This window comes from Perognathus longimembris, chromosome 10 (assembly GCF_023159225.1).
Source record: "Perognathus longimembris pacificus isolate PPM17 chromosome 10, ASM2315922v1, whole genome shotgun sequence".
Lineage (NCBI taxonomy): Eukaryota > Metazoa > Chordata > Mammalia > Rodentia > Heteromyidae > Perognathus > Perognathus longimembris.
In genome coordinates, this window is record NC_063170.1 from 68,383,305 (window position 1) to 68,397,427 (window position 14,123).

The window sequence follows — 14,123 nt, forward strand, 5'->3', positions numbered from 1 at the left end:
CCTCCCGTCTCCAGCATGCCCGCGGCTTGCAAAGGCACCAGGGGCTCCCGGGAGCACCTACGGGCGGGGAGGGGGCTCTGGGCAGCACCCAGGACAGGTTGCGCAACCGGGAGGGGTACTGCACTTGCGGCCGGACTCTGTGCTTCCTAAGCCAGGGGTCCCCGAAGATGCGTAGGGCCGCCATGGGGGCTGGCCTAGTGCCCTAGCGCTCATTCACTGGAGAGGCCTGACTTGGGGGTCCTGTGGTGAGGGCGACCCGCGCCCACACACCCGGAGCCTCAGCCAGTCCTGGGCTTTGGCTTTCTAGAATCTAAGTCGGCCAGCCACGCTTCCAGGTCCTTGGGAACGCAGGGCCTGTGTCCCCCAGTCCCTGGAGTTCACACCTCAGTGACTGGGTGCTGGCTGACTCCTAAGGCACTCCAAGTGTTGAACAGCCCAGGCTTCTAGGCCCATCCATGAGCGCTTACCCAGCCCTCCAAGTCCAAGTCAAATGGCCCCTTCCTGGACAATACCTCCTGACTCCATGCACGGAGAGGGCTCCTACGTCTGTCCCCACTCTGGCTGCACCGCAAGGCGACCGTTGGCGCATCGCTGTCTCTCGGGGGCCCTCTGGGGATCCAGGGACTGGGCCCCAGAACCTCGGTGGTGGAGTAAAGTCTTCCACAGTTTGTTCTTGTGTGGTTTTGATGACCAAGCCCCAGAGAGAGCAGGAAGACCCTCCAGACCCTCTCCCATTTCAAGAACAAGTGGAGGGCGGGGGGGGGGGGGGGTGGGGGACACAGGACAAACCCACCCCCGGCAGCCGCGGTCCGTCCTCCCAGGGCGAGCTGGAGGCCTGCACGGGGGTCAGGCAGAGGTGTTGGGCAATCAGACAAACAGGACCTCGGTGTCGCAACTCCAGGACGGCTGGAAATGACAGGCCAGGGTCCCACAGGGCAGGGGGCCGGGGCGGGGGGCCAGGCAGGAGGGGGGCTGCTGCCGGCTTCTGCGCGCAGCCTGCGGGGGCTCACTGTGCCCAGGGGCTAAGGGTGGAGGCCGGGGGCTCTGTTGGCGGCAGGGTGCTTTCTCCCCGTGTGTGTGGGGGTGGGGTGTGGGGGGGGGTGGACAGCAGTAGAGAACTCTGCTCGGCATTCTACCAGTAGAGTCTGAATGGACTGTGCTAGGGGGCCAGGGCGGCCTGGCTGGGACACGGGGTCTCTGCACCTGTTTTTCTGCCCAGCTCAGGACCGTGAGGCACGGGGGCGGCTGGTGCAGCTGCGGGTGGGGTGACCGGCTGCCCCCAAGGGCTGTTAGGTGCTCCCTTGGGGACTAGTGACTCTCTAATCCTGCCCCCACGCAGACCGCCTCAGACCCACGGCCTCCCCCATTTTACACAAGAGACGCGGGAGATGGCGGGCCGCCTAAGAAGCCGTCGGGTCGGGATAGATAGGGCTCAGGCCCTCGGTGGCCGAGAGTCACCGGGTCCCAGGTGACAGCTCAGGGCTCCACCCGGGACCTGGCCCGGGCTGCATCTTCCCCCTGCACCTGTCGAGGTGGGGTGGAGGGGGGCTGGGAGCCCCTCCCCCCGCCCGTGGTCCTCTCAGCCCCCTGGGTCCTCTTTGTGTCCCTATTTCACAGGTGGGAAACTGAGGCAGGGCTGAGGTGAGACAACGCATGGGGAGAGGGGAGGTTCGGGGCATTAATCAGGCTGTTCACGCCACCGCCCTGCCTGGCCGTCAATCCCGCCTTCTCGCCTGGCTCTCCGCCTCTTCTGCAGCCCCTGCCCCTTACATCACGGCGTCTCTCCTCCGGCCCCCCGCAGTCCCCCCCACTGCCACCCGCCGCCATCTCCCTCCCCAGACAGCTTAGAGTCTCACAGACCTCCCTCCGCCCTTACATCTCAGGCTCCCAGGTAGCTAGGCCCGGCCCGTCTGCTGTGCCCTTCCCCTCCGCCTGGGGTCCTCCCCTTCACCCCGAGAGTCCACCGCAGCAGCCTGGCCTCCGCCAGCCTTCCTTGGTTTCCCCTCCACCGTCTCCATCCCCAGGAGCAGTTCGTGCCTAGCTGTCTGCCTGCCTGGGTAGCAGAGGACGGTGCTTGCGGCGCAGAAACTGGGTGTCACCCGCAGGTGATCGGCACACAGCCTCCCGGTGCAAGCGCGTGGGAGCGGCTTCGGTGTGTGTGCACGGGCACGCGTGAGCGGCGTCCGCACGCGTGGGGAATTCTCCCTGGACGCTGCAGCCCCTGGCGGGGAGTTCCGGTTTCTGGAGCTCGTCTGTGAATGGGGCCCTGCCTTGCTCATATTTTCGGCTCGTTCTGAGCGGAACCCCCCGAGCCTTCTTCGCCGGACGCGAGGCGCGGTGCTGGGGGCGCTTGCGTGTGGGGGTGCGTGAGTTCAACTCCGGCTGGACTCCTTAGAGGAGGAGCAGGAGGAACAAGAAGAAAACAAGCAGGAACTATGGGGAGGAAAGGAGCTCAGCGTTTGCCAGCCTCCTGGCCTCTGCCCGTCAGTCCTCCCCAGAGAGGCCCAGAGAGGCCCAGCGGCCTCCCCGCAGGGGCTCGTGCGATGGAGCGGGGAGCCAGGGGCTCTCCAAGTGGCCTGAGGTTCGTGTGGCTCGTGCAAAGGCCCCGAGGCTGGGGAGTCTGAAGGAATGGAAAGACGGCGGGAAGGACAGGAGGGAGCGACGGGGCAGGTGTAACCCACTTCCTCCAACCCCCAGGGGTTGGCGGGGGGGGGGGGTCGGCAGGGGCAGGGGGTGTATCTGCTGTGTGGGTCCCTGGAGGCCTCAGCTTCTCCGGGCCAGGGCCCCCCCCCCCACCCCATTACCCAGCTCTGCTGCGTCTCTGCCTCCTTCCCCCTTGGTGGCTGCCATGGCCCCGTCCCCATCTTCTGCCTCTCAGGGACGGGATGGCATAGCCCGCTCTCGTCCCGGCCTCACGGAGCCCCGTGGCCATGGCGTGAGGCCACCGTGCCACTGAAGGGCGACGCCCGTGTAGCTCCAGAAGGTTCAGGCGTGTGGAAGACGAAGCTACCGGCGTGTTATTTATAGCCGGCCCCCGTGCAGGTTTTTATCATCGTGCTCTGCCTGCTCGGCTAAAAATAACTCGTGACAAAGGTCACGGCGGCCCCACCTACCCCGGGCACCTGTGCGGGGCGGCCGGGGCGGGGAGACGGAGGGGAAGCGGCTCCGGCGGGAACTGCCCATCATGGCTGTCCATCCCCATGCCCCGCCCCCCCCCCCCCCCCCGCCCCGGGGTCCTGGTCCCAGTTTCCCCATATGCAAACTGAGGAGGCCCAGTAACAGTTCTGGGTTCGGAACCGTCTCTTGATCCTAATCCGCGCGGCCGTCTCCCGGGCGCGCCCCCTCCCCAACCTTGTCCGCACCCCGGGGGTTCATGGTGACCTCTGCCACCTCTGCGCCTGCCCGGGCACCGCACTGGGCCCCATGGGCAGGAGGCCGGGGTCGGTCACGGGGAGGGGGTGGGGGAGGGGGTCGGGTGAGCACGGCTGCGAGTGCCCCGAAGCCCCACACCAGAAGCGAAAGGACCACGGTCACACACGGTGATGGTGGACGAGGCCTGGGGCAGCCCAGGGGCCTGGGGGGTGGGGGCATCTGCTGGGGGCAGGGAAGGCAGAGCAGGAGGGCGGTGGTGGGGGAGCTGGGCAGGATTCCTCTCCCCTGGGCTCCTAGGCCCTTCCACCTCAGGAGCAGTCCTGGCTTGGGGGTGATGGGTCCCTCAAAGGCTCCAGGTGGGTGCTGCTGGAAATGGTGCAAACTTCAGGGAGTAGAGCCTGGCGGGAGGCCCTCAGGCCATTGGTCCTCGCCCCTGAGCGGGGGTGGAGCCTGGCCGGAGGCCCTCAGGCCATTGGTCTCGCCCCTGAGCGGGGGTGGAGCCTGGCGGGAGGCCCTCAGGCCATTGGTCCTCACTCCTGAGCGGGGGTGGAGCCTGGCGGGAGGCCCTCAGGCCATTGGTCCTCACCCCTGAGCGGGGGTGGAGCCTGGTGGGAGCCCTCAAGCCATTGGTCCTCGCCCCTGAGTGGGGGTGGAGCCTGGTGGGAGGCCCTCAGGCCATTGGTCTTCGCCCCTGAGCGGGGGTGGAGCCTGGTGGGAGGCCCTCAGGCCATTGGTCCTTGCCCAGCGGGGGTGGAGCCTGGTGGGAGGCCCTCAGGCCATTGGTCCTTGCCCAGCAGGGGTGGAGCCTGGTGGGAGGCCCTCAGGCCATTGGTCCTGGCTCCTGAGGGCCAAGCCTTCCCTCCCACAGCTCGTCCCCTCAGGTGGCTCCTGAGGAAGGGCAGCACACGCTCAAGGGTGGCCTTGACATGAAAGACACACGGACCCCACTCAGTGTGGTTGGACCTTGGTAGCCATCAGCTCCCGCATCGCCCATGTGACCACACACGCGTGCACATGCGCGCGCACACACACACACACAGAGCAACCGTGTCTATCCCTCTCACCGCCACATGTGACCCTGACTCCCAGCACCAAACGATGCATTCCGAGTCAGCCAGGAGAACGGAAGCCCAGATCCCAGGTCTATGCGAACGCGGCACCGTTTTCCCTCCCTCCCTCTCCTCTTCCGCTCCTTCATCCTTCATCCTCTCTCTCACGTCTCTCCCATCCGTTTCTCTCCCTCTCTCGGCTGTCTCTCTGTTTGCCTGTCTCGTGTGCTCCCTCTTTGTGCCCACCCTGGGGCTTGAAGCTCGGGGCCTGGGCGCTGTCCCTGGGCTTTTATGGTCAAGGCCTGGTGCTCTTTCATTTGAGCCACAGCTCCTCTTCTGGCTTTGTGCTGGTTAGCCGGAGCTAAGAATCCTATGAATTTTCCTGCCTGGGCTGGCTTTGAACCTCCGGAGTGACGGGATGAGGGTGTGAACCAGGGGACTGGTGGTGGCACCATTTTTAAAATTTTTATCAAGGCCTTGGGTACGTGTGGGTCTTGGGTCCCGGGGGTCCCCCCAGCGTCGTAGCCCGTCCCCTCCGCAGCGCCACAAGTCCCTCTGTCTCTTTCTCCCAGCACATTTAACGAAGCCATGGCTTTCACTGAGGGGAGGGCCGTCCCCCCCCCCCCCCCCCCGTGCTCGGCCCACACCTGCCACACGACCCCAGGGCGGGTTTTCCCGCAGTGATCCAGAGTCTGGGTGGTGGTGGTGGTGGTGGTCCCGCTGGGGGTGGGGGGGCAAGGCGCCCCCTCCCGCTCCCGCCTCGGCCCGGGGGAGCGGCTCCCGCACACCTTCCCTGCCTGGCACCGCCGCGTCCTGACCTCAATGACTAACACACATTCCTGGCCTAGTTAGAAAGCCCCTCGCCTCCCGTATTTATAGCCACCTCCGGAAGCCACCTGCGCCTCCGAGGGAGGCCCGGCCCAGCCTGCGAAGCCGCCTTTCTTCCTTTCCTTTCCAGTCGTTCTCTCTCCCTTTTTTTTAAAACCAGGGTTTCTTTTGCTTCAAAGCCCAGGCCTAGGACCTGTGATCCTCCCGCCTCCGGCTCCCGAGTGCCGGGATTACAGGCGTGCGCTGTCAGGCCTGGCCGACAACCTCCTTTTCCACCCCCCCCCCCACCCCCGTGCCCGGGCTCTGCCAGACCCTCCTCTCTGGGGACAGCAGGGGCGCGGTGATTCCTCTGTGGCCACGCACAGGTGGCCTCTCTCCCTGACCTCAGGCTGGCACAGGGGAGCCACCGGCCCCCCGGCCCAGGAGTTCCTTTGAAATCACCGTGTCTGCTGCGTGCAGAGCGCCCGCTCTGAGCCTCCGCGAGCTCATCCCACCCCTGCGGGGACCCCGAGGGCGGGGACGGCTGCTCGCTGCTCTGGTTTTGCCCGTCCCTTGGGCGCGGTGCCGAGCGGGGGCCCGCGAGCCGGTCCTCGGCCACGCGGTGGAGCGGCCAGGGGTGAGAATCGCAGCCAGGACCGGACAGGGGTGCTCCGGGGCGCTGCAGGGGGGGGTACAAGGTCACCACGGGGTCATGCGGTGAGCGTGGGCTCAGCACCTGCTCTGCGTTCAGTCAGCGGCTGCTCTGAAAGCCAAGCAAAGGCGGGGTGGGGGGGTGGGGGAAACGGGGTGAGGAGCAGGGCTTCGCCTCAACTGGGCCAGCAGAATGTAGGAACACCCCAAGCAGGGCATCGCAGGGCACGCCTGTAATCCCAGCTACTCAGGAGATCCCCCATCGTAGGGGGATCTCGATTTCTTGGCCAGGCCAGGCAAAGGTGGGGTGAGAATCGGTCTCAACACCGAAAGGACCGGGAAGGCTGCTCAGGAGAACCGTGCTTGCCCGGCATGCCCAGGGCCCCGGGACCAAAGCTCAGCATTGCAAAGAAACAACGGAGTGGGGGCGTCCCGTCTGACCCTGTCGCCCCCTTTGCCCAGGCCGCACAGGCTGGCCTGCACCCCGGCTTCATGCTGCATGGTGACCCTGGCACGTGCAGACAGAGTGGGGACCAGGTCCATCCTGCCACTCGGTTCTAAGTCCGGTCCTACGACAGGAGCCTGGCGTCGGGCTTTGGAGGAAACTCCCGCCCTGGTTCGGGCGGCTGGGCTGGAGACCGGTGTCGGGCTGCCCGTCCTTAGCCAGAAAATGGATGGCCGACCCTGATTTAATTAGCGTTTTCTTACGATGATTTAGGGAACTCTGTAATTAGCTCAGGGGCCCGGAGGGAGAGGCCCGGGCACCAGGGCGGGAGCTGGAGCAGGCGGGTGTGGGGGTAGGGAGGGGGGGCGAGTTCCAGGTGGTGGGGGGCGGGCGAGCCCAGATGCAGGTGTGGGGGGAGGGGAGGGCAGCGTCCGCCCTGGGCCCGCTCTGCGCGGGTCTGTAGGATGCACGGGAGGCTCCGAGCTGAGCAAGGCCTGGAGGCCGAGTCTCTCCCGGGCGGGAAGAGCCAGGCTCCGGGACGGGAGAGGCCCGGGGCCCTGTGACCCGTGACCGTTCTCGGACGCCGGCCGTGGGGACGGGTGCTCGCTGCTGAGCCGCGCGGTCACTACAGGAGCAGCGAAGGTGCCTGCGGCCTTCTTGGCGACCGCGGGTCACCGCGAGGGGCTCGGGGAGTTTACGTCCCAGGTTCAAGGTCACTCAGCTCTTAAGCAGGAGAACCGGGGTTCATCCGACTCCTCCCAGCAACGGGAGGCGTCTCTCGACACCCCGCTTGCACGTGGGCAAACAGGGGTGCAGGCAGGTGAGGCAGGAACCAAGGAGCGGCTGTCTTTTTTCCCTTCCCTTTTGCCAGTCCCGGAACCTGCACTCGGGGCCCGGGTGCCGTCCCTGATCTCTTTCGCTCAAGGCTGGCGCTCCATCGATCACCCGAGCCCCAGCGCCACTTCCCGCTCTTTGGTGCGTGGCTGGAGATCAAGGAGCCCCGGCTGGCTTTGAACTGCGATCCTCAGAACCTCAGCCTCCCGAGGAGAGTTAGGATGGCAGGCGTGAGCCACTGGTGTCTGGCTCCTAGCATTTTTTTCTCGAGGCCTCAGACTTTTTTCTTTTCTAAAATGCAGGGGGGAAAAATAATACATAAATAAAAGCACACAGACTGACAGGGCCAGACTGGAGTCAAAGCTGCAAATGAGCCGCTGGTGAGAGCAGTCAGCTTAAAATAAATTTGTTTGTTTTGCTCAGAGCTTAAAATAAAATTGAATTAAATGCCAATGCCTTTTTTTTTTTTTAAATGAAAGATTGCGCCTCAGAATCTAGATTTCTGGCTTCTCTGAAACGCAAGGGTTGCGTGCGAGAGGCGGGAGAGATGGGCGGCCGCAGACCGGCGCCAAGAGACCAGGCTATCCCTCCACCCTACGGTGGGGTCCAGAGCCAGCCGTCCCACTTTCCGGCCTCCATTTCCCTTTCTGGAAGCAGAGGCCACAAAGGCACTGGAGGACACAAGCCAGCAGCTTCCGGGCCACGGATGTGAAACACAAAACAAACATCAAAGCTGCCAGGCACCCGTGGCTCACGCCTGTCATCCCAGCTACTCAGGAGGCTGGGATCCGAGGATCGCGGTTCAAAGCCAGCCCTGGTGGAAAGTCCAGGAGACGCTTATCTCCAGTGAACCACTCGAAAGCCAGAAGCGGCCCTGTGGCTCAAGTGGTGGAGCGCCAGCCTTGAGCATCAAAGCTCAGGGACAGCGCCCAGGCTCTGAGTTCAAGCTCTAGGACCAGCACAAACATCAACAACACACACAGATTAAAAAAGAAAGCCGAGAGGTTTGTCCCAGGGTACTTTAGGTTTCCTAGAACACTGGGGAGCCAGCCCAGCACAGATCTTCTGCCTGCCCGAGTCCAGGCTCGCGGTGACGAGCGGCGGATGAACGAATGCGGGCGCTCCGTCCCCTCCTTTTACCGAATGTCCGTCACTGTTCCGGGAAGGGAAGTGCCCAGCCGCCCCCCCCCGCCCCGCCCCTTGCCATCGCGCCCCTCGGCAATGAGAGCGTCACGAGCATCCCTCCTCGTAGCTGGGTTCTGAGGTGCTAGGTGGGTGTTGACCTGCGTGGTGGCCGCGTAGCGATCACGCGTCACGCGTCACCAGGGGCGACTTGAGACTCACGCACCTCGCGTGTCTACGTAGGTAGATGGTGCCCACGGGCTTGCAGTCTGCCGGCACCCCCCCCCCCCACTCCCGCCCCAGCCCCCGGGTGCTCAGGCCCTGCCGTCGCCAGCACGGCTTCCCCTCAGAGGGCAGATGAACAAGACCAAGCGCTCTGCCGGCTGGAGGGGAGAGGCGTTCTCGCCACAGCTCCCGCTGGGTAGTAAGTGCTCAGTAAAAGGAACCGATGACCCACCCGGTGAGGACCGCACCCAGCCTCTCTTTCCTGAACGCATACCCCAGCCCTTCTCCTCCCCCCTCCCTCCCTCCCTCCCTCCCTCCCTCCCTCCCTCCCTCCCTCCTTCCCTCCCTCCCTCCCTCCCTTCTTTCCTTCCTTCCTTCCTTCCTGACCCCTCTCTCTGCACCAGAGAAAGCCAGCATTGCGTGAGACAGACAAAGCTACCAGGATGCCCCCCGCCCCTGCCATGCGAACAGTACCAGAAAGCTCCGTGGATAACCCAGCCCCCCCACCCCCTCGAAAGCTTGGTGGGAGTTGGAGTCTCATCCTACCCTTAGGGATGCCTTTAGGGGTACCAGGTGCACTATCCATGCCTGCCCCTTGGGGACGCTCCCTAGCAGAGGGTCCCTGGACACAGTGGGGGGGGGCTGGGGGGGCTCTTAGAGGACAGGGAACCCCTCCCCGGGCTCTGCCGGCTCTGCCTCTTTGGGGAACGCCAGCTTCCTGTGAGAAGCCTCAGGTCTGAGCCCAGAATCAAGGAGGCAGACGAGTGACCAGCGTCCTGGGCAAGAGCTGCCATCAACGTGCGTGCTGAGGGCCAGAGGGAGCGGAGGGGCGCGGGGAAGAAGGTCTCGGGGGTCCTGGCCTCCGGCTCACCTCACTGCGGTCAGCCCCGGCCCGCTGGAGTTGCACGTTCCTAATAATGACCAGACAGGTGGTGGCCCTGAGCACGCCTGCCAATCTAGCCACTCAGGAGGCTGAGATCTGGGATCACGGTTCAAAGCCAGCCAGGGCAAGAAAGTCCGTGAGACTCTCATCTGCAATTAAGCCCAGGGACAGTGCCCAGGCCCTGAGTTCAAGGCCCAGGACACACCCCAAATCCTAAGAATGGGAGGGTGCCGGGGGCGGAAGGGGTGGTAGCCCCCAATTTAAGCTGGTGGTAAGAGACCGCCCTCATCTACTCAACACCCCAAGAGTAGAGACCCGTTAGCCCCGCCCTGCACCTACGAAAACCCCACGTCCGGGTGGGGGCTTGAGCCCCCATGCTGGGCCAGCTCCATTGCGGTCAGAGCTGGGTCTGAGCCGGGGGGGGGGCCTCCGCTTCCCAAGTCCAGGCGCACAGACCTCCCTGCCTCCTACTCCAGAGGAGCAGCTTCAGGGCTCAGAGCTGAACCCCGTGAGCTCCAGACCTCACCACCCCCCCCAACCTACAGGGCTGAAAACCCTGAGGGAGAGGTGTCAGGGGGCCTCCGGGGGTACAGGGTGCCGCCGGCTGCGCCCCAGAGCCCGTGAGAGGGATGGGAGAGGGCCTTGCTCAAGCCGGACTGACTCCTCATCTCCGCTCCTGGAGGCCTGGGGCGTCGAGCCCCGCCAGGGAGTCTGTCCCTGAATGCCTGAGCCGCCAGCCACGCGCGGCCCCGCCTGTCATACCTGGGCGAGATCGGCGCCGGGTCCCGCAGTGCTGCTCCGGGTTCCGAGTGTGCCCCACTCTGCCCCGGCCTGGGCCCCGCCAGCTGCTTCAGCCGTCAGCGCGTCTGCCTCCCGCTCTGGCCTGGGGACCGGCGAGGCAGGGAGAGGCCGGGCCGGGGAGGGTGGAGAGGCATGGCCGGGTCTCCGGGGCTCCGGGGCCCGGTGTCAAGCACCGTGGGGGGGGGGGGGGCAGCCGCGGCTCCCCGCTTCCTCCTGGGACGTGGCTGATCCTATCGGCCGCGGCCTGGCCTCGAGCCTCCTTACCTGGAAGTCCCTTTGTTCCGGGGACTCCCTGTACGGGCTGGCCGGGAGGCCCGGCCCGCTTCCCGGGAAAGAGGCCACGTGGCCGGGGGCGGTTGGCACAGGTCAGGCCCAGGGAGGGGAGGGGGGCGCCCCGGACAAGCGTCCGGCCCCGGCCTCCTGGGGGAGGAAGACAGGTGACAGGGTCTCCTGGCCGCCCCACCCCCGGCCCGGACACTCCTCGCTTGTTCCCTGGTAACGTGCACAGCGACTCTCCGGATTATCAGGAACGGGAAGAAAGCGTGCATTGTTCCCCCCGGGGAGCAGCCTGTCCTTTCTCCACCATCCCGAGGAAGGAAGGAGCACTTTCCACATGAGCGGGCCCAGCTCCTCCCGCCGGCCAGCCCCTCCCCTGCCCCCACGTCGGAGGTGAGGGCCTCGCGCTACGACGCCAGCCCACGGCTGGGAGGGCAGAGCGCGCACGCAGCAGGCATGGTTCAGACCCTCACGCAGCTTCCTCGCCTCTTTCCTTTTCCTTCTCTCTCTCTCTCTCTCTCTGGTACTGGGGTTTGAAATCAGGGCCTTCCACTTGTCAAGTTATCTGTCCTCAAGTTCAGCTCGGGCCTGCTTGGACTGCGGTCCTCCTGTTCGTGCTTCGTGCATGCAGGGGACGAGAGCAGGCAGCTACCACACCCAGCTTGTGGGTGGAGCTGGGGACTCGCTTTTGGTCCAGGCTGGCCCGAAACCATGATTCTCTGGATCTCTACCTCCCGCGTAGCTAGGGTTACAGGGGTGAGCCACGGTGCCCGGCCCCCAGCCCGCTGCTTTTTACAGCCAGGCCACGGTGGAGATGGGGAACACTTGTTACGTGATGCCTGTTTGGGAGGAGCACCGGCTGTGTGTCGCGGAGATCAGCGAGCCCGAGGCCTACCGCGTCCCTGCCGGTCACCAGAGTGCGCAGAGAGCCAGGGGCCCTCCCCCCCGCCCCCCAGGTGCTGAAGTGGCTCGGGACGGGGGGCTCAAGCGGCGAGCAGAGACCCCGGAGTGCTCTGACATCGGGGCGCCCGGCGGGGAGGCCCCGGTCCCTTTTTGGAGATGGAAGGACGAAGGAAGCCGGCCAGCTCCTTGGTGCCGTCCCCTCCAGGGGAGCCCAGGCCAAGAGCCGGGACTGAGGGAGACCTCCCCCCCCCCCACACCCCGGTTCAGGCCCTAGGGCACTGCTAGACACCTTCCCAGCAGGCCCTGGGCCACGGCGACCTCCCCAGTCCTTGGTAGTGCTGGAGACTGGCGTGGGGGGGAGCACCGCCCTCCTGTGCCCTACAGAGCGGGGGCCTCACCCAGAGGGTGGCACTGCCACCACGTCTCACCCACCGCAGACCCGGGACGCAGAGGGCGGGGCCCGGCGGCCAGGCCTCCCGGGAGTCTCCCCCCGGGGAGGTTTGTTCTTGGCACTTGGGGTTGGCGACCCGGCCAGGTGGCCCGTAGGGTGCCAAGTCCCTGGCACGGGGCCCGGCTGGACACCTGGGAGGAGCAGACGCGAGGAGGCAGCCAGCCGGTCCTCAGGGCCTCCCCATAATCTGTGCCGCTGCTGCGAGGGGTTCAGAGAGGGGAGGTTGCTGGCCAAGGTCACACAGCGGAGACAGAGTCTAACTTCCTGCACAGCAAAGCCTGTGGTCTTACTGGGGGCTGGGGGGCCCTTGTCCCCTGGGTGCCATCGGGGTGGGGTGGGAGACGGGGCCCTGGTGCTGGGCTCGGCCCCCCTGGGGCTCACGCCGGAGCCCACGAGAGGGGCGGGATCTGGAGGAGGGAGATGCGGGCAGGTGCCCCTCGGAGGGCGGGCCCCGGGAGAGGCAGGGGAGCCGGGCGGGGGGGGGGTGTCTGTGGGGGTGGGAGCTCGCTCCACCCAGCGCACACCGTGACGGCCCAGGGCCCCTGGGCGGCGGGTGAGGCCGGAAGCCAGCGGGCGCCTGCGGGGACCGAGGTCCCGGGGGACGCGGCGGCCAGCACCCTTCCAGTCTCCTGGGAAATGGGACGGGTGGCTCTCTGACGCCCAGCGGCGGCGGCCTGGCTGGGGGGGGGGGGTCTGAGCGACATCTTTTCCACCCCAGGGCGCCCTCCACACCCCACCCCTCCAGATCTGAGAGGTGGCCTGGTTTGCGACGACAGCGCAAGCCCAGTTAGAAAGAAGCCGTGATGGTGGCTGAGTTCGTCCCCCCCCCCCCCCCGGCGTGGCCTAGAGTCCTTGTAAGACGGGACATGTGGACACAGAGACAGACGGACGCCTACAGACGGACGATGTGGTGAACGAGGGGGGCTGGCGGCGCGTGGACGGGCCACGGATCGTGAGCACACCACCAGGCATCCGGAGCCGACATGCACGCCCCCCCCCCCCCCCCCCCGTCACCCATCCCAGGGGGCCCGGCCCTCCGCGTGCCCCACGGAGACGACGGACTTGTGGTCCCGCGTCTCAGAGCCCTAGCGACACCCCACGAACGCCGGAGGAAAGGGGCTGGGGTCCCCTCCATTCGAGGTTGGAAGATAAGCTTTTTTAAATTGCATCCGTACCACACGCGTGCAGGGAGTTTTCCTTGTCACGATTCCCTAAGTGGCAGCGCGACCGCGTAGCACGGCCGTGGGTCGGGGCTGCGAGAAGCCCAGGGGCGACGGCGGGGTACGAGCGAGCCCCTCCCCCGCTCCCACCCGCCCCGTCGGGGGCTGCGCAGTGCTGCCCGGGACCCAGGCTCGGGCACGGAGACCGAGCCGGGTGGGACGGCTGCTTCTACCTCCCTCTCACCGCAGTGCTGGACGAAGCCTGGACTCCAGAGCCAGAAGGACGGTCCCTGGTTCAAATCCCACCTAGGGCACATGACTCAACGCCGCGTCACAGTCACTCCTAATGCAACAGGGGGTGGCGGGCCTGCCTCCCTCAGAGTCAGTGGGGCCCGGGCGCCCCTGGGGCACGGCAGGCCGTGGAGGACGAGGTCAAGGGCAAGGCCGGGCCCACGGGAAGCCCCCGGGGCCTTCCAGATGGCCTGGCTTTGGCTGCTGCGGCCGCCCCGGGGGAAACTGGAGGTCCCCGCGGGGGGACCTGGACCCAACTCCCTCCCCGCCCGTGTCCCAGCATCCCCGGAATGCCCCACGTCGACTGGATCGCAAAGCAGGCCCACCCCACCTCAGCTGTGGGCGGGGGCGAGGGAGACCTCTCCCCCCCTCCCCCCCCCCCGCACAGGGTTTGTGGAAGGCCCCCCCTCCCCCAGGAGGCCTATCCCTTCCCCGCCGCTGCTTCCGTTCTGTGTCCCGGTTGCTTCATAGTTCCGAGACGGCGTTAGATAAATACGCGAGCAATTATGTAATGTGTGTGAAAACAATCTGGTGAGTCCCCAGGTGCTCGGACGAGAGACGGACGGACGTTCAGGGAGGCCACGCGTCCTGGCCGATCTCCGAGGGCTGAGAGGGGCAGAGGGAGCCCGGCGGGTGGCCGTCAAAGAGGCTGAGCGCTGTGGTTCACACCTGCCATCCTCGATACTCAGGAGACGGAGGATCGGAGTTCAAAGCCAGCCTGGGCAGGAAAGTCTGTGAGACTCTTATCTCCAATTAACCACTCAGAGGAAGCCGGAAGCGGCGCGCTGAGGCTCAAGCGGTAGCGCACTGGCCTTGAGCACAGAGAATCTCAGGGACAGTGCTCAGGCTCCGA

At 66.0% G+C, this 14,123-nt stretch overlaps 2 protein-coding genes across 3 annotated transcripts in view; both read right to left on the bottom strand.

Annotated features, from left to right (window-relative positions):
• The window catches only part of Atp2b2 (ATPase plasma membrane Ca2+ transporting 2), a 118,716-nt gene that overhangs the window by 78,472 nt on the left and 26,121 nt on the right, over positions 1-14,123 (bottom strand). The window lies entirely within an intron of this gene.
• On the bottom strand, positions 3,446-12,791 carry LOC125357951 (basic salivary proline-rich protein 1-like). Its single transcript, XM_048354784.1, has 9 exons — positions 12,716-12,791; positions 11,797-12,226; positions 10,454-10,609; positions 10,151-10,271; positions 9,052-9,127; positions 6,321-6,448; positions 5,744-5,907; positions 3,959-4,011; positions 3,446-3,594 (listed from the first exon to the last, which is right to left on the bottom strand). The coding sequence occupies exons 1-9, from the start codon at positions 12,789-12,791 to the stop codon at positions 3,446-3,448; spliced, it is 1,353 nt and encodes a 450-aa protein (XP_048210741.1).